We start from the raw sequence: 20,672 nt of genomic DNA, 5'->3' as shown, positions 1-20,672 counted from the left end.
CATGAAGAATTTTTCGATTCGTTTGTGATCGTTCTTCAGACGACAAGTGGGTCGTGATCGTTTTTCGACGACAAAGGAAGATCAAGATCTACTACGGGAGATCACTGTGAGTTTTACAGATTTTATATTTCTATATTTTTCATGTTTTAGAACTATCAACAATGATATCAGAGCATAAGTTGCAAAAGTATGAAAATAATATGTATTACTTCGCCTAGGAATTACAACTTTGTGTCGAAAATTTCCTCCCAAACTACCAAATGGCTTGCGAACGATCTCTGTGAGAACTAGCGATCGGATTATGAGCCGGTGGTTGTGTTATGTGCTGCCAACCACATCAGAAAGAACCGACGACTGCGTGTTTGTTACGTAGAAATGAGTTAAATATATGAGTTAATTCTGGTGGTCTATCAAATTATTTTTTTAATAGTTCAATATATGAGTTAAATTAGGAAGTAGCCTAATTTGTAGTAATTAATGCTGGTGGTCTATCATCAACAAAAAATAAACATAAAATAATTAAATAAATCAACAAATAACTATGAACAAATGAGAAAGAGGTAAATGATATTAACAAAATGAAAAGTAAAGAAAAATATTACCTATTAATTGATTATGGTAGAATATGTGTTTTTCAATCTTCCTCAACTAGTGAAGCTTTCGTGCTCTTTGGAAGTCTTTGGAAGAGAAAACAACTTTATCAAGGGATATATTTATTTTGTATTAACTTTTGAACGGTATATTTGAAATAAAATTAATGATTTTCCCTCCAACAAAAATTGCCCTCCATTTCCTCCCATTTTTGGGTGGAAAAACTTTTAATTATGAAAGGAAAATTTTCCCTTCTCTCACTTTCTTTTCATTTACATAAAAAAACATCCAAAGGTTATTTTTTTCACTTTTCCATCCAAATCTTTTCCTTTCTCTCCAATATAAAACTCCCAAACAAAACATAATAGTTCAATATATGACTTAAATTAGAAAGTAGCTAGAGATACTTAGACAATTTAAGGGTCTGTGACCCAATTCAAGATGAAGGTTAAAGTTGGCGAAAAGATGATTGTACTCGTCCTTAGTGTCCTATCAATTTGTCTCAGGATTAATACAAAGAAGATAAATCACGGATGATTATTAATTTTTGAAATAATGAATGATGTATAAAGAAAATTTTTACTTCGATTATATCGAAATTTGAATCTCATACCTCAAAAATGAAGATTAAAGGCTTTAAGAATAAGTAGCTTATAGTTTGAATTGAGAAACCAATCAAATAATTTAAAAAAAAAAAGACAGCTCGGTGCACAAAGCTCCCGCCATGCGGGGTCCCAGAGAAGAATCCATTGTACACAATCTTATCCTACTTTTTTTATAAGAGGTTGTTTCCAGAAACCAATCAAACAATTGAAGAGCAAATAATCTATATTTGACCAAATATCCAAAGGCTTTGTTTGTCCTTCCTAAAGTTGTTGGATTGGCCATTAATAAAAATGATATTTGTACATGTACATCATAAATCAAATGTATCTTTGGATATATATTTTTTTAAAGATAGACGGGCTTCTTCTCTGGTTTAAACTATCGGAGTGAATCTGAAACATAAATTATGTGTGCTCATATGTCTATCCACTCACTACATGGGAGCTCATTTTTATCTTCTAGTGAAAGGTGACGTCGACATTTATTGAAAAAAAAATTGATTAATATCAAACTCATAAAGAGTTTGCAAAATCCCATCGGTTAAAATGTTGTCCTAACCTCAATCTGAAAGATTTACCCTATTACTTTTTTTTAAAGGGTTGATTGGTGGAGCCCATTAATAAGTAACACATCTAAAGCACACATAGGCAGCATAATTAGAATGAGGTACTCAAACTATCTAACTTATTTTATAGAAAAAGACATGGACCGTCCCAGGCCTTGATGCAACGATAAGACGCTCAAGTAGTTTTCCAAATATTCATACTTCCAACTACAGTGTACTTGAAAGCATTTTCAACCTTTGCTCTTCATGAACACTTAAGATTTAGTAATAAGAATCATTTGAGTACTTAATTGCCTTGTTTCCTCCGTAGACAATCACCTTCAACGACCATGTTGAATGGCCATCTTTTATATGCACTGAATTAATTGTCTCTTATCTAAATCAAATCAAGTTTATGTGTAACCAACTAGAAATAGCTAAGCACTTGAAAAGGTGTACCAAATAATTTGTGGCATGATAAATATCGGCGAGAAAATGACAATAACCATTGATCATTAATGTTGCATGCATTAATGGGCTCTTCACCAGCACAAAATGCATGCTATTTCATAGTGTTTTAATTTTCACCAATGAAATGCCATTTGGATCTAATCCATTAACTATAAATGGAAAGTTTATTATTTTACACCTTTTACTATTTTTTTTTAAAAATCATCTCCTATATTTTAAAATATTTCGCTTTACTTTTCATAGTTTACAAAATAAGATCAAAAACATTCTCTCACCTGAAAGCCTTCTCTTCTCGCATATTCGAAATTGCTAAAGTATTGCTGATCGAAATGTATGATATGCTTGTTAGAAATACGAATAGAAAAGAAGGAAGAAGAAATTTATGAGTTTAGTTTTATATTGAAAATCTTAAGTTATTATGGTTGATTTATATTATTATTGTGTAAAAGGCGGGTTCCGCCGCCCAGCGGCCCCCTAGGCCTGGCCCCACAGGGATCCTAGGAGGAGGTAAATCAGCGGTGAATGCTGGCCCGGATAAAACGTGGTGTCTCCGGAATTTAACACAGCCGGCCCAGATCATTCATCCAGTGCGCGTCCGTGGACCTTCGACCCTACGACTCATTGTGTAAGGATGTCACGCCTTAATCGGTTGATCCAGCTCGTAAGGATGATGTAAATATATATAGAGAGAGATTTTTTCTAACGCGTAGGTATGCAGGGATATAAATTTAGGGTTCGGATTGTATTGAATTAAGTTGACTCATGTGTGAGCACGATATACACACGTCGAATGTCGGATTGATCGGGACAAAATTTACCTAAGCGAATGAGACTGTGACAAAGAGCAAGTGGATAGAGCTAGGAGCAAAGATTTTCCTCTACTTTTGTTTCCCAAATCTTCTCTTCGCAATGCATTTCCGTTCGATAGTTCACACGTGATAACAATTGAGTACTTTCTTAATTCGGCACGAAGGATCAACGTTTGGTTATGTCATTGTATCTTAGAAAACAGATGTCCATCATAACCTCAAAGCATAGCTAGAGGAAGACAAATCTGTTTTAAAAAAATTATTAGAAAGCAAGTCTCAACCTCTTCTTTTATACAATTTGGACTTTCCAGTTGAGATTCTACACTCGGGAGTCAGGAGTTTGCACTCGGGAGCCTGCAACTTGGACTCTAGAAGTTTTCTGTAACTCAAATTCTCCAGTCGAGAATCTACACTCGGGAGTCGGGAGTCTGCAACTCGAACTCTGCAGTTTTCTGCAACTCAGACTCTTCAGACAAGAGTCTACATTCGAGAGCAAGGAGTTTGTACTTGGGAGTCAGGATTTTTCACTTGAGAGTAAGGAGTTTGCACTCGAAAAATCAAGAGTCTGCACTTGGACTTTATACTCGAAAGTCTACACTCTGCCATACAATATAACTCAGTTTTCTATTAAACTAAATCATTCAAAACAATTCTTCCTTTCCTATTTGATAACTTAATATTATCAATTCAGGTCAACTCAACATGTAAATTTAATTTGATTTGTAATTATAATTAGAACTATTCCTTTGTCTCTGATAAAATTGTTCAAATTCAATAGGGTCGAAAGCTAACAAATCCTTGAGATCAATAAATTCTATGTTAGATTTGTGTGATAAAATTATATATTAGAAGAAGTTTAATCTGGTTGTTCTCGCTCCTAAGAAGGCACTTTAGTTCTTTTTTATATAAATTATAGAGGTTAAAATATAATCTGTTGAAATATAAGGAGTAAAATATAAAAAAGAGTTAAAAGCGAGAAATTAATATAATTAGGTGGTCTGCCGTTTCTCGCCCGGAACTGCGTGCTTCTGCCATACCCTCGTTTCGTACGCCCAGATTTACTATAATGAGATGCTATAAATAAGTTGATTCCATAATTTAACTCTTATCGCCTAAAAATGGGATGTGAACTGTAATTGACTGCCATACCCTCGACTGGACCAACTTTCATCGTGGTCCCCGAACGAACTGTACGACTGAATTAGGATGGTGAACTGCACGACTACGATGGTGAACTGCACGGGCGAACAGTTGGGGACGATTAATAAATTCACGCATCCGTAAGCGCAACCACAACCGCAAGCACATCGCTTGTGCTCCGTCGTCGGCGCCCACAGTGTTAAGACTGATTGTTTCGGCGGCAAGTTCCAAATCCGTCGTTTTCATCAGGTTTTTTGCATGATTTCAACTCTTTTCCTCCTCACGTATTCTCGAAGCAACTAGTGCCCCTTCGCGCCTATAAGTTGTTTGTTTTCCCCCGTAGTGTTTTGGATTTCTTTTGCTGTCGCATTCTGATCGCCGTGTTCTAGAAAAGATGGTGTTTTGGGAAGGATACGTCAGCGACGAGTTGATGGGCACGATTGCTCCGATCGTTGTTTACTGGCTCTACGGCGGACTCTACCAGCTGCTTCCGCCGTTGGACCGGTTTCGGCTCCACTCCCGGAAGGAACTGAACGCGAAGAATTCGGTGACGCTGCCGACTGTGGTGAAGGGTGTTCTATCTCAGCAGCTCCTCCAGGCAACTCTCGCGCAATCGCTCTTCTGGGTGAGATTTCAAAAACCTTTTTCTTGTGTGTGTGTTTTGGATTTGGTCCACAATGACTTGATTCTTCCCCTTACAATAGTACCATGAAGTTGCATTTATTGTTTCATAATTATACCTCCATTCCCAGTGTTATAAGTACCTGAGCTCGATTGACAAAACGAGTACGAATGGGCTCCCATAGCTGGTAGGTGTTATCATTAAAGATTGGTAGGTGGATATATCGTTCGTGGATTCATAATTGTCAAAAAGGAAAAAAAAATCTGGTTCTGCTTGTAATAAAACGATGGTGGTTGTGACATTTATTTCTTGCTTGTAGCTACATTGTTGATATGGCATCGATTATCTCAGGTTACGGCAAAGATGGGTCTATCATCGAACACGGCTCAGCCGCCGCTGCCGATTCAAGCCCTGCAGTTTTTGGTGGCGATGCTTGTAATGGACTCGTGGCAGTACTTCCTCCATCGTTACATGCACGAGAACAAGTTCCTTTACCGGCATATCCACTCTTGGCATCACCGCCTCGTCGTCACTTGTGCGATTGGAGCCCTTTACAACCATCCGTTGGAGGGTCTCCTTCTGGACACTTTCGGCGGCGGCATCGCATTCCTGGTCTCCGGGATGACCGCGCGGACTGCTGTGTTCTTTTTTTGCTTCGCGACGATGAAAACTATCGACGACCATAGTGGCCTTTGGCTGCCTGGGAACGTCTTCCAACTCTTCTTCCGCAACAACGCGGCCTACCATGACATCCATCATCAGCTTAAAGGGTTGAAGTACAATTACTCTCAACCTTTCTTCTCCGTTTGGGATAGACTGTTGGGGACTTACATGCCTTACGACTTGGTCCCTCGACGAGAAGGTGGATTGGAGGCAAGACCTTCAAAAGATTAAACTCCATGTGTGGGTTTGAGTACATATTTCCAGGATCAGTAGAATGAAGAGTCGAACTGTTCAGTTATTTGAAAAACAAGTTCTCTTGCAAAAGAAGTACTTGTTAGAATTAAAGTTTTCTCCTAATTAACCACATGAGTTCTATTAACAAAAGGAATGTGAACAAAGAAAATAATCCTAAACATGAGATCTAGCTAGTTTCATCAATCACTATAGCACAATAGATAGATACAAAAACTATAATAACGACAATGAAACCTGAATGCAGCAGAAGAGCCATTGTCGTAAAGCGTTGTCATGGAGATCTTGAGATCTTACGGAAGAAGAAGAATGAGAGGTTTTTCGAAGGAGTTAGGGTGACAACGTTGAAAATTCTTGTCAATGAGGGACGAGGAGTTTTCTCTAATCCCTAATCCAACCGGACCAAACTTTTATATAGATAGAGGATCCACATCCATTATAAGTCCATCATTAATAATGAATACATGTAATAGGTTTTATATATATGAGTTCACATCCAAGAGCCAAAAATCCGAATTAATATAAGTTAGATCACTTAATGGGTGTAGATCCTTAACAACATAAATCCGCATATCTCAAATCGCATGTTAATCCACCTAAAGGAAATAAAATTCAACGATCTTCCACTTGAGCTACATGTGACTTGTATATCGCATTCGAGAATAACTTTAGTTGACGTCAATAACAATATCTAACTTTATAGGTATGAAATATCTCCTATAATCAATCCGGTCCATTAACTTCATTGATATAAGACTAAAGATATTATAGTTACTATATATGACTGTAACAAGGCCTAACAGTAATCACAATATTAATATCATTAATGACATTAATTAAGATGTGGATGTGCAATATAAAAATTACATAAAATGTGATCAATACATGTCAATTTTCAACTAGTCCAAAGTTAAACCAAAAAATGATCTGATCACATTTGCTAACACTTTATACTAAATTGCACTAGTAAATCATGATCTAAACCTTTTGATTCTAAAAGAAATCTATATCACATTTACAAACATCATATATTAAACAACAATAGTAATCATAATACTTTATTTCAGAGTGCCAAATAAACAAAATACCCATGTATATTTTGAATTTTAAGTATGTACAATAATCAAAATAAAATGTTTATTTTTATTAACAAATATAAAGTAATAAAATAAATATAGACTTCCACTAAATGAGTACTTCTTCCATGAGAAGGACCCCATATCCACAACATGAGCATTAAACACCTTAAACATCAAGCTCTTGGTAAGTGAATCTGTCAATATAGAATCTATGATGACATGCTCTATCATCATCTGATGACTGTGAACTCTTTCTTTAATCGATAGAATTTTGATGTCGATGTGTTTGGACTTCGACGAACTATGATTATTCTTGGATAAAGTTCTGCATCTTTATTATCACAGTTGATTTTCAATGGTCTGTCAATGTAATCAACGATCTACAACGTTGTGATGAAGTTTCACAGCCAAATCTTGTAATTGAATGCTTTATAATGTGCGATCAGCTCTACCTCAATAGTAAAAGTAGCTACTAACGTCTACTTGATGCTCTTCTAAGATATATCCCTTCAGTAAGTATGAAAATATAGTCTGAAATGGATCTCCTGTTATTCAAGCATATAGTAAAATCAGAGTCTGAATATCCAATTACCTTCAGGTGATCTGATCTCCGATATGCGAGCATGTGACTTTTAGTCTTTTGTAAATATCGCATCACTCTCTTCACTGCTTTCAGTGCGATGGTCCTGAGTTACTTGCATATCTGTCTAACATTCCCACTATGAACGCTATATCTGAATGTGTACAAACTTGTGCATACATGATACTTGTCACAGCTGACGCATAAGAAAATTGTTTCATCTCCTTTATTTCAAGTTCAAGTCGTAGACACTAATGCAAACTAAATTTGTCACCTCTAGACATAGGCGTGTCACCAGGTGCAAAGTTTTACATGTGATACCTTACAAGCACCTTTTTTTATATAGGCCTTCTATGAAAGTCTAAAAATGTCTCTTGAATGATCACAAACATATCTTTATGCTTAAAATAAAAGATACTTCACCAAGATCTTTTATTTCAAAATTACCATATACAAATAACTTGGTTTCATGCGGCAAACCTTTATTATTGCTTACAAGTAATATGTCATCCACATACAGGATAAGTATAACAAACTTGCTCCCATTGAACTTAACATATATACACATATCAATAGGTTTTTTTTAAAATCCAAATAAGATAACCATTTGATCAAATTTTCGATATCATTGAAAGGACGTCTGATATCAACCATAAATAGACTTCTTTAATTTACATACTAGGTGCTTTGAATCTTCAGACTTAAAATTATTTGGTTGCACCATATATATAGACTCATCAATGTCACCATTAACGAAGGGAGTTTTTACATTCATATGATATAGTTCTAAATCAAAATGAGCTACAAGTGGCTTAATTACTCTGAGGGAGTCTTTCGTCAACATAAGCGAGAAAATTTCCTTATAATTAATGTCCTCCTTTTGAATAAATCCCTTGGCAACAAGACAAGTCTCAAAATTGCTCTTTGAATCTCATTTGGATTTAAATATCTATTAACAACCAATGAATTTTGTATCTTCAAGCAATTCGATAAGTTTCCAAATGTCATTGTTTGTCATAGACTTCAACTTTTTTTGCATGACATCAATCCACCTTTTAGAATTAGAGCATTGTTTGACCTCTTGAAAAGATGTAGGATCACTTTCTAACCCTATGTCAAACTCATACTCCTAGAGATAAACATAATTACGAGAAATCATGAACCTCCTATCCCTTGTAGAACACCTTAAAGATACTTGTGCTTCTGATGGTTAAGGTACTTACTCATCAATATGAGATAATAACTCTACCTGAGTGGAAGGTTTCTCCAATTGCTTTGGTGATAACATGGGAATATTTTGGTTCACTACTCCCACTAGATTTGCAATATTTATAATATAAGGTATGATAATCATATCTCTACTAATTGCACTAGTAGTGACCACAAGAGAATTGCTGATGCTTTCCTCGAAAGATATTTCTCTAACCTTAGCACTCCCATCATCCTCAATGAATTTGGTGTTTCTTGTTTTGAAAAAAGATCTATTAGAGGGGATTATAAAATTTATATCCCCTTGACTTTTTAGAATAACCTATAAAGTTATAGCTAATAGTCCTTGAGTCCAGTTTCTTTTCATAAGACCTAGCCTCAATTGGACAACCCAGACATGTAAATATCTAATGCTAGGCTTCCTACTCGTCCACATCTCGTATAAAGTTTTAGTTACTGTCTTATTGAATAATATGTTAAGTAGGTAAATTATAGTCTTGAATACTTCACTCTACAAAGACTCTGGTAAAGAAGTAAAAGTTATCATATTTCTCACCATATCTTTTAGGGTAAGGTTTCGTCGCTCAACTACATCATTCTGACTTAGAATATCAGACATTGTACATTGAGGAACAATCCTACACTCAGCAAGGAAATTCAAAAAAGGTCCTAGACGTTGTTCATCTAATCTATCATATTGACCGTAACATTCACCTTCATGATCGGATTTAACGGCATTAATTTTCTTACCTAGTTGATTTTCAATTTGTGGCTTTAAAAATTTTAAACACCTTCAAAGATTACGACTTCTCGTGAATAAGATACAGATAGTCAAATCAAGAGTAGTCATCTATGAAACTAATAAAATATGTGTATTCATTCCGTGATACCTTATGGAATGATCCATAAATATCCGTATGTATTAATTCCAAAACATCACTACAATGACTAGCTCTTATTTCTTTTGTTAGTAGTACATATAGCATAGTTTGACATGTCAAGGAAATCAAGAATAACATATGACATTAACCTTTCTAGGTATTGTTTGGATAAATGTCCTAAATGCATGTCACAACATTGAAGAATTCTCGTCAGTCAATTCATGTTTCATACCTATACTATGTACAATCATGTTGTTAGTCAAATGTAAGAGAATGTGTTTAATTTATACAACTTATTAATCAAGAATCATTGCTAATCAATACTAAATTCAAAGAAAATACTAAACATTTCATTTTTAAATGAACAAAAATAACCTAATTTGTCAAAAAAAAAAAATGAAATTAAGTTTCGTCTAAAAGACGGTACAATAAATGTATTTTACAAATCTAGAAAAATATCAGTTCCTAAATAAAGCCTAAAAACACCTATGGACTCTACTTTCATCTTCTTACCATTCTCCGTATAGATGTATCTTTCACAATTAAACAGAAGATAACTCCTAAGACAACCCTGCATACTACTACTTATGTGAGTAGTAACATCGATATCTATCCATTAAGTGTCAGTTGATACTATAGCTAAATTGACTTCCGAACTAAAAAAAATTAAAAGTTTGTCATTCTTAACACGCCAATTGACACATTTGGAGCAATCTTTTTTCATATGACCCTTTTTTTTTACAAAAGAAATAATTGACTTATTTTATTTCTTGTGCTCCTTATAATCATAGCCCCAAAAATTTACAGCTGTTTACCTTTTCCTTTATTGTTGATCCTCTTTCATTTCTTACTCAAACTTTGAGAACTATATATTAAGTGAGCACTCTCAGATATCTTATGCATTAGTTTCTTGTCCTCTTGCATACACTGAGCAATAAGCTCATTCAATGTCTATTTTTCTTTTTGAGAATTATATGAGATCTTAAAAGGAGTGAACTGTGCAGACAGATATATTAAGACAAAATGTACTAATATACTCTCAAATATTTCAAGTTTTAGTGTTTTAATACTTGTGAAGATATTAAACATTTCCATAATGTACTACTTTATGCTTCCTTTACTGGACCCCAACTTCACAAGAAGTGTAATAGTCTCAACATTTTCGTTTTATATGAATCAATTTGTTAATTTGATTCAGAAAACTCCTAACATCCTCCCCTTCAGCTATTAAGTCTTTAATTGGTACCAAAATAATTGAAAGTCTCATGATACTTAGACTAATACGGTTTGATTATTCCCACTTTTCAAATTAAACCCTTTGCTATGTAGTAGTAGCACTTGTTAAGGATGCGGAATCATTTCTCAATGCATAGTTTAAATCCATGCAGACTAAGATTATGATAATGTACTCTTTCCATTCCATAAAGTGTAATCTAGTTAATGTGGGGAGGTTGTTAGTGTCGACAATTACTAATTGCACTAAATTAAAAGAGAGAACACACTATAAACTCATGATTTAATTAAAGTCAAGAATAGAGATAATTAAGATACTAAATATCATAAAAAGTATGCAATAATAAAAAAAATTGCATAGAATAAGCTCTTTTATGAGATACTAAATACAACCTTACATTTATAATCTTTGGATTAAAACATGCAATTTATTAAAGGTACTCTCAAATACTACTCAACTTTATGTAGTCACACAATGTATCTTCTTTTGGGCCGATACATTATTCGCATACTTAACACTTTATATGAGCTATATAATGGTCCATAGCCCACAACAACCTTATCAACCACACAAAAATGATTTTATAATATGAATCTTGCTTTGCTTGCTCTTTTCTTGTTTTGGATTGCTTCTTGGAGATAGAAAATACTGCAACACTTCTTCTCCAAATACCCAAGAACTGGTCAAAACAAGTGTTCTTTAAATCTTCGTGAAAACTCCTTTTCTAGGGTTAATTCGACACCTCCCAATCGATTAGACATATCAGCTCAACTATTCAAAACCTACAGAACTACTCTTTTTACTTGGCTAATCGATTGATGAGTCATGTAACGAACGCCTTTCTCTTACCCTAACTTAGGGCACGAACGTTACCTTTATCTTTCATTTTTTTTTTTGACCTTGTTATTTGCACTTCGCTCGATTCAGAAATCTAGTCTGAACTTGCGTGGCACACGACCGTGTAACCCTTCTAGAAGTTAAACCTTACATGGCCGTGTGTGGCGCACGGCCGTGTAACTTTTCCAGAGGCTAAGCCTCGCATGGCCGTGTGTGGCACACGACCGTGTAACTTTTCCCGAAGCTAAGCCTCGCATGGCCGTGTGTGGCACACGGCCGTGTAACTTTTCCAGAGGCTAAGCCTCGCATGGCCGTGTGTGGCACACGACCGTGTATCTTTGGACGAGAGGGAGAGAGTTGGGGCCGTGTGACTTCACACGGCCATGTCCCGGCCGTGTGGGGGTCACCCCCTGCACCCCAAAAAGGGAGTGATTCTACTCTTGTACTCCTTTCTTGGCTTATCAATCTATCCCATTACTTTATAAGGAGACTTTGACAACTAATTACTAACAATTGAACATTCTTCATACACAATACTCCAATAGTATGTTTATGCTAAGCGTAAATGAGAAACTAGATCCATCAGTACCAAAATCTAGCATTTTCAAGTACTAGCAAGTTCCAAGATCACTTTCCACTGTTCCGTCACACACACCAGCAAACATTGCTCCTGCTACCCACTCCTTACTCGAGCTTCCCTTTACCTTTATTTGTAGAATAAGGAAATGCAAATCTATAAGCAAACGCTTAGTAAGTACTGTTGGTTAGTCCTAAGAAAATCGAACCGGTTCCACTGTACAAATTTTTTTTGTACAAGTGTCGAACCTTTCCTTAAATAACCTATTGTGTTCTTTAGAAGTTAAATTAGGAATCCCAGACGGAACTTAACATCATTGATTCCAAATTTAACTTATCTGTTCTTAATGGTTTAGATTTGAATCGCAAGCGGAACTTAACACTATTGATTCAAATCCACCTAAGTTATTAATTCCATAAATATTAATTTCCAAAATTGACTTCCAAGACTGCATGACGAGGCACATGACCTTCTTGGATATGAGAGCAATCACCACCGCCTAGGCAAAGCCTTTTAAGGAAAGCTAATATTTATTTCCTTAAATAACTCTAGGTTAACCAAAAAGAACAATCGAATCACAAATTCGAAAAAGAAGAAAACACAAACTCGAAAAAACTATTTCGAAAACTCTAGAATCATATGCCTCTTGTGTTTGGTATTTCCATAAATAACTATACAAAGAAAACTAGTATGATGCGGAAAACAATTACTAGTTATACCTTTCTTTGTAAGCAAAAATAACCTCTTGATCTTCTACCGTATTCCTCTTCTAACCTCGGACGTTGTGTGGGCAACGATTTTTCGAGATGAGAACCACCAAGCACCTTCTTCTTCCTTCTAGGTTTCGGCCACCAAAATCTCTTCCAAGGATGAAGAGGTTCGGCCACCACCAAGCTCCAAGGGACTAGAAATATCGCCTCCTTTTCTTTCCTTCTTCTCCAAGCAAGATCCGGCCACCACAAGGACTCCAAGAAAGAGATGTGGTTCGGCCACAAAGTGGAGAGAAGAGAAAAAAGAAAGAGATGTTGGTCGGCCACACCAAGGAAGAGAGGGAGAGAAAAAGAAATAGAGTCTTTCACAATGAAGGCACCTTTGCCTCTTCTTTTATAATCCTTGGTCTTGGCAAATAAGGAAATTTAAATAAAAACTTCCTTAATTCTTTTGCCATGAAAAATAAAAATTTAATTCATTAAAATTAAATTCCTTTTTTCAATTACAATGGTCGGCCACATTAAATTCTCCAAGCAAATAAAATTTTAAACACAAATTAAAACTTCCTTATTTGCTTTCGGAAATTTATAAAAATCTCTCCAATAATTTTTCCCTTCATGGTGGATTATAAAAAGAAAATTTTATAAATTAAAATCTTTCTTTTAAACATGTGGATAATTTTTCAAAAGGAAAATTATCTCTAAAAATTAAAATCTCCTTTCAATCTACAAATAAGGAAAGACATCAAATCTTTTCTTAATCTTTTGTAGAAACTTATAAAAGAGATATTTAATTTTTAAACTCTCTTTTAAATCATGAACATGGTTTAAAAAAGGAAATTTTTCTCAAAATTAAAATCTACCTTTCAATCTACAAATAAGGAAAGAATTCAAATCTTTTCTTAATCTTTTGTAGAAAGCTATAAAAGGAAAGATTTAAATTTCAAACTCTCTTTTAAAACATGATATCCACATAAGAAATAATTTTAATAAAAATCTCTTTTTAATATGATGTGGCCGGCCACCTAAGCTTGGGCTACAAGCTATTGACCGGCCACCTTAAGGCTCAACCTTTAGGCTTGGCCGACCCTAAGCTTGAGCTTCAAGCTTAGCTTGGCCGACCCCTATAGGTTGGGTAAGAAGGTGGGCATGTGGTGGGTATAAATCTCTATATACAAGAGGCTACGATAGGGACCGAGAGGAGGAATTGGTTTTGGTCTCCCAATGAAATTAAGCTTCCTATGTTCGCCCCGAACACACAACTTAATTCCACCAATAATAATTCATTCCACTAAAGAACTATTATTGAACTACCGTACCAATCCCAAATTACATTTTGGGATCCTTCTTATTATGAGTGTGTTAGTCTCCCTGTGTTTAAGATGTCGAATGTCCATTAATTAAATGAGTTACTGACAACTCACTTAATTAATATCTTAGTCCAAGAGTAGTACCACTCAACCTTATCGTCATGTCGGACTAAATCCACCTGCAGGGTTTAACATGACAATCCTTATGAGCTCCTCTTGGGGACATTATCAACCTAGATCACTAAGACACAGTTTCCTTCTATAATCAACAACACATACTATAAGTGATATCATTTCCCAACTTATCGGGCTTATTGATTTATCGAACTAAATCTCACCCATTGATAAATTAAAGAAATAAATATCAAATTTATATGCTTGTTATTATATTAGGATTAAGAGCACACACTTCCATAATAACTGAGGTCTTTGTTTCTTTATAAAGTCAGTATAAAAGAAACGACCTCTAATGGTCCTACTCAATACACTCTAAGTGTACTAGTGTAATTATATAGTTAAGATAAACTAATACCTAATTACACTACGACCTTCCAATGGTTTGTTCCTTTCCATCTTGGTCGTGAGCTACTGTTTATAATTTATAAGGTACTTATAACATGATCCTCTGTGTGTGACACCACACACCATGTTATATACAATATAAATTAATTGAACAACTACATTTATCATAAATGTAGACATTTGACCAATGTGATTCTTATTTCTAGATAAATGTTTATACCAAAAGCTTGGCTTTTAGTATACAATCTAACAATCTTCCACTTATACTAAAAGACTAAGCTGTCATTTCTGCTGCCATACATCTGATTCCCAACCCTTCAACATGTCCATCAAAAGCTCTTGCCTTAAGGACCTTAGTGAAAGGATCTATAGGTCATCACCTGATGCAATCTAAGCGGCAACAACTTCTCCTCGTTATACGATTTCTCGTATTGGGTAGTACTTGCGCTCTATTATGTTTACTTGTCTTATGGACTTATGGTTTCTTCGAGTTTGCTACTGCACCAAATTATTTTGGGCAAAACAAAAATCATATCTAAGTCTATCTTGAAGTATCTGAGCCATACAACTTTTATGGCTACCTCAGAGGCTGCCATATACTCAGCTTCTATGGCGGAGTCCGAAAAAGCACCTATGCTTATCACTCTTTCATAGTTATGACTTCACCTCCTAAAGTAAACACAAAACCCCGAGGTCGACTTACTATTGTCCCTATCTGATTGGAAGTCAAAATCCGTGCAACCCACAGGGACCAAATTAACTGCCTTGTAAGCTAGCATATAATCTCAAGTGCCTCTAAGGTACTTCAATATATGCTTTACCACAATCCATTGTCCTTATTCAGGGTTACTTTGATATCTGCTAACTATGCCCTTGGCAAAACAGATTCTTGATCTCGTGTATAGCATACATTAGGCTTCCGACAGCCGAAGCATAAGGAACTACCTTTATTTACTTTATCTCCTTTGATGTCTTCGGAGACATCTCTTTAGATAAAGCTACTCCATGCTGAAAAGGTAAGAAACCTTTCTTGGAGTTTTGCATGCTTAAAACGAGCAAGGATTGTATGAAGCTTGGGATAGGCACAACATTCTTTTCTTGCGATCCCTTATGTCTTTGATCCCAAGAATGTGTGCACATTTTCCTAAGTTCTTCATATCGAATTGTTTGGACAACATGCCCTTACTTCCGACAACACTTTGATATTGTTTCCAACTACCAAAAATGTCATCTACGTATAGTACAAGAAATACCACCACGTTTCCATCACACTTCTTGTATACACAAAACTCATTCGGTTATAAAATAAATTCATAGGTCTGGATTACTTTATTAAACCAGATGTACCAAGATCTTGGAGCTTTACTTCAGTACATAGACTGATTGAGCTTACACATAAGATGCTCTTTGCTCTTTGCAATGAACCTTTCTGGTTGCTTTATATAGATGTTTTCTTCAAGACTTCCGTTAAGGAAAACTATCTTGACATCCTTTCGCCAAATCTCATAATCCATATGAGCAACAATAGATAAAGGAATCCGGATAGACTTTAAGCATGGCTACCGGTAAAAGGTTTCCCTTTTTCAACAAGCCTTACTTTGAAAGTATACACCTTCTTGTCTGTCCTTCCTTTTCTATTGTAGACCTAATGACTTTTACACCATTTGGTGATTTTATAAGCTCCCAGACTCTATTAGAATACATATATTCTAATTCTTTATTCTTTGCAAAGATGTTGCATCTTTATCTTGGAGTGCTTCGTCATATGTCCGGAGATCGGGTTCATGCCCTCCAGGGATCGAGTCAAAGACTTTCCCAAAACATGAATCTTTTTAGGTTGCCTAACAACCCTCCCACTACGATGAGGTACTTTCTGCAATTGTGTACGTGTTGCAGTTTCTTGTGATATTTCATCTTGTACAGTTGGTACTAGGTTAGATGTGTCCTTTAATTTTCTTAAGAACAATTTTTACTCATGGGGCTTGTGGTTTATAGTCCTTTTCTTAAATCGAGCATTGGTGCCAACAATGACCTTCCGATTTTAAGGACTACAAACCTCTTTTCATTTTTCTAGGATAACTCACAAACAAGTGAACTCATGTCCAATTTTTCAGTGTCTCTCACGCGCTAGACCATCCAAATCCGAATATGCTTCAGACTAGGCTTACGCCCATTCTGTAATTCTATGGGAGTAGAGAGTTCTGACTTAAAAGGTACTATGTTCACTTCCGTTTCCAGTGTATATCCTTAAAACGAATTTGGTAACTCATCATCGATCTAATTATTCCATAAGAGCCTTATACCTTCTTTCTACTACACCATTCTATTGGGATGTACCTGTTGGTTGCTACTCGGAAAACCTAGAGGTTCCACTGTATAAAATTTTGTACAAAGGTCTGAACCTTTTCCTAGCTACCATGTGTTCTTTTAAATTAAATTTTGGATCGCCTGCGGAACTTAACACGTTTGATCCAAAACTTAATCTATTTGTTCTTTAAGGTTTAGACTTGGATCTCCTGCGGAACTTAACACGTTTGATCCAAATCACCTAAGTTATTAATTCCATTAAATATTAATTTCCATAATTGGTTCCCAGTACTGACGTGGCGAGGCACATGACCTTCTTGGATATGGGAACAACCACCACCGACTAGACAAAACCTTTTATGGAAAGCTAATATTTAATTTCCTAAAATAACTTTAGGTCAACCAAAAGGAACAATCAAATCACAAGGAAAAGAAAAATAAAAGAACACAACTTCGAAAAACATATTTGAAATACTAGAATTGTAAGCCTCTTGTATTTGGTATTATTTCCATAAATAACTAGTATGATGCGGAAAGAAAAATTACTAGGTATACCTTATAGAAAACCTCTTGATCTTCTACAGTATTCCTCTTCTAACCTCGGACGTTGTGTGGGCAACGATCTTCCGAGATGAGAAACCACCAAAGCACCTTCTTCTCCTTTCTTCAAGTTTCGGCCAAGCACTATGCTTCCAAGAGATGAAGATCTTTTTCCATCAATCAAGCTCCAAGGGATGTAAGCTTTCTCTCCTTCTTCTCCAAGCTAAAATCCGGCCACCACTTGATCTTCAAGGAGGAAGAGAGGTCTGGCCACAAGATGGAGAGAAGAGAAAGGAAGGAGGCCGGCCACACCAAGGAAGAAAAGAGGGAGAAAATAATAGAGGTTGTTCACCCTTGAAGACTCCTCTACCTCTTCTTTTATAATCCTTGGTCTTGGCAAATAAGGAAATTTTAATAAAAACTTCCTTAATTCTTTTGCCATGAAAAGGAAAATTTTATTTTAATTAAAATAATTTTTCTTCTCACTAAAACATGGCCGGCCACTTATTTCCTCAAATCAAGGAGAGTTTTAATTAAACAAGAATTAAAACTTCCTAATTTGTTTCCGGAAATTTATAAAAATTTCTCCAATAATTTTATCCCTTCATGATTGGTTTATAAAAAGGAAATTTAATAAATTAAAATCTTTCTTTTAAACATGTGGATAAAAAGAAAGTTATCTCTAAAAATTAAAATCTCTTTTAATCTACAAATAAGGAAAGATATCAAATCTTTTCTTAATCTTTTGTAGAAACTTATAAAAGAGAATATTTAATTTTTAAACTCTCTTTTAAATCATGAACATGTTTAAAAAGGAAAGTTTTCTTAAAATTTAAAATCCTCCTTTAATCAACAAATAAGGAAAGATTTCAAATTTTAAACTCTCTTTAATCATGTAGATGATTTACAAATAAGGAAAGTTTTTACCAAAAATTAAAACCATCCTTTTAAACTACAAATAAGGAAAGAGATTAATCTCTTCTCTTAATCTTTTGTAGAAAGCTATAAAAGGAAATTTTTAATTTTTAAACTCTCTTTTAAAAACATGATATCCACATAAGAAATAATTTTAATAAAAATCCTTTTTAATATTCTAGTGGCCGGCCACCTAAGCTTGGGACCCAAGCTTTGGCCGGCCACCTTCATGGCTCATCCACTTGGTCTTGGCCGGCCCTAGCTTGGGTTCCAAGCTAGCTTGGCCGGCCCCATTGGATGGGTAAGAAGGTGGGTATGCGGTGGGTATAAATCTCTATATACTAGAGGCTACGATAGGGACCTAGAGGAGGAATTGGTTTTGGTCTCCCGATAAAATTAAGCATCCCGTGTTCACCCCGAACACACAACTTAATTTTATCAATAATAATTCATTCCACTAGAGAACTATTATTGAACTACCGCACTAATCTCAAATTACATTTTGGGCTCCTTCTTATTATGAGTGTGTTAGTCTCCCTGTGTTTAAGATAACAAATGTCCACTAATTAAGTAAGTTACTGACAATTCACTTAATTAATATCTTAGTCCAAGAGTAGTACCACTCAACCTTATCATCATGTCGGACTAGGTCCACCTGCAGGGTTTAACATGACAATCCTTATGAGCTCCTCTTGAGGACATTATCAACCTAGTATCTCTAGGACACAGTTTCCTTCTATAATCAACAACACACACTATAAGTGATACCATTTCCCAACTTATCGGGCTTATTGATTCATCGAACTAAATCTCACCCATTGATAAATTAAAGAAATAAATATCAAATATATGTGCTTGTTATTATATTAGGATTAAGAGCACACACTTCCATAATAACCGAGGTCTTTGTTTCTTTATAAAATCAGTATAAAAGAAACGACCTCAAATGGTCCTACTCAATACACTCTAAGTGTACTAGTGTAATTATACAGTCAAGATAAACTGATACCTAATTACACTACGACCTTCTAATGGTTTGTTCCTTTCCATTTTGGTCGTGAGCTACTGTTTATAATTTATAAGGTACTGATAACATGATCCTCTGTGTGTGACACCACACACCATGTTATCTACAATATAAATTAATTGAACAACTACATTTATCACAAATGTTGACATTTGACCAATGTGATTCTTATTTCTAGATAAATGTTTATACCAAAAGCTAGGCTTTTAGTATACACTCTAACAATCTCCCACTTATACTAAAAGACTAAGCTGCCATATCTGCTGCCATACATTTGATTCTCATCCCTTCAACATGCCCATCAAAAGCTCTTGCCTTAAGGACCTTGGTGAAAGGATCTATAGGTCATCACCTGATGTAATCTAGGCGGCAACAACTTCTCCTCGTTTATACAATTCCTCGTATTGGGTGGTACTTGCGCTCTATTGTGTTTACTTGCCTTATAGACTTATGGTTTCTTTGAGTTTGCTATTGCACCAACATTATTACAATAAATTGTAATAATTTTTGGACAAACTAGAAATCATATCTAAGTCTATCTTGAGGTTATTGAGTCATTCAGCTTTTATGGCTACCTCAGAGGCTTGCCATATGCTAAGCTTCTATGGTGGAGTCCAGAAAAACACCTATGCTTATCACTCTTCCATAGTTATGACTTTACCTCCTAAAGTAAACACAAAACCCCGTGGTTGACTTATTATTGTCCCTATCCGATTGGAAGTCAAAATCCTTGCAACCCACAAGGACTAAATTAACTGCCTTGTAAGCTAACATATAATCTCTAGTGCCTCTAAGGTACTACAATATATGCTTTACTGCAATCCACTGTCCTTGTCCAGGGTTACTTTGATATCTGCTAACTATGCCCTTGGCAAAACAGATTTCTGATCTCGTGCATAGCATACATTAGGCTTCCAACAGCCGTAGCATAAAGAACTGCCTTTATTTCCTTTATCTCCTTTGATGTCTACAGAGACATATCTTTAGATAAAGTTACTCCATCCTGAAAAAGTAAGAAACCTTTCTTGGAGTTTTGTATGCTTAAAACGAGCAAGGATTTTTCCGATGTATGAAGCTTGGGATAAGTAAAATATTCTTTTCTTGCGATCCCTTATTACTTTGATCTCAAGAATATATACATTCTCCCAAGTCCTTTATATCGAATTGTTTGGACAACCATACCCTTACTTCTGACAACATTTTGATATTGTTTCCAACTACCAAAAATGTTATCTAAGTATAGTAC

General features: G+C 35.3%; 1 protein-coding gene across 1 annotated transcript; it reads left to right on the top strand.

The window, feature by feature from the left end:
* The first annotated feature begins 4,280 nt into the window (after positions 1 to 4,280).
* LOC122029994 (very-long-chain aldehyde decarbonylase GL1-9-like) lies at positions 4,281 to 5,791 on the top strand. Its single transcript, XM_042589144.1, has 3 exons — positions 4,281 to 4,410; positions 4,505 to 4,786; positions 5,135 to 5,791. Exons 2-3 carry the CDS (start codon positions 4,556 to 4,558, stop codon positions 5,675 to 5,677), a joined length of 774 nt encoding a protein of 257 aa, XP_042445078.1. The 5' UTR covers positions 4,281 to 4,410; positions 4,505 to 4,555; the 3' UTR covers positions 5,678 to 5,791.
* Positions 5,792 to 20,672: the final 14,881 nt, after the last annotated feature.

The sequence above is a fragment of the Zingiber officinale genome, chromosome 10B (genome assembly GCF_018446385.1).
Source record: "Zingiber officinale cultivar Zhangliang chromosome 10B, Zo_v1.1, whole genome shotgun sequence".
Classification (NCBI taxonomy): domain Eukaryota; kingdom Viridiplantae; phylum Streptophyta; class Magnoliopsida; order Zingiberales; family Zingiberaceae; genus Zingiber; species Zingiber officinale.
Note: the sequence above shows the minus strand (reverse complement) of the source record. Positions and strands in the feature narration are given on the sequence as shown.

Excerpts from the sequence above, each read along its gene's own strand:
- LOC122029994 (XM_042589144.1), top strand. The coding sequence starts at position 4,556 with ATGGTGTTTTGGGAAGGATACGTCAGCGACGAGTTGATGGGCACGATT. Across the intron at positions 4,787-5,134 it reads TCGCGCAATCGCTCTTCTGG|GTTACGGCAAAGATGGGTCT; the intron begins GTGAGATTTCAA and ends CGATTATCTCAG.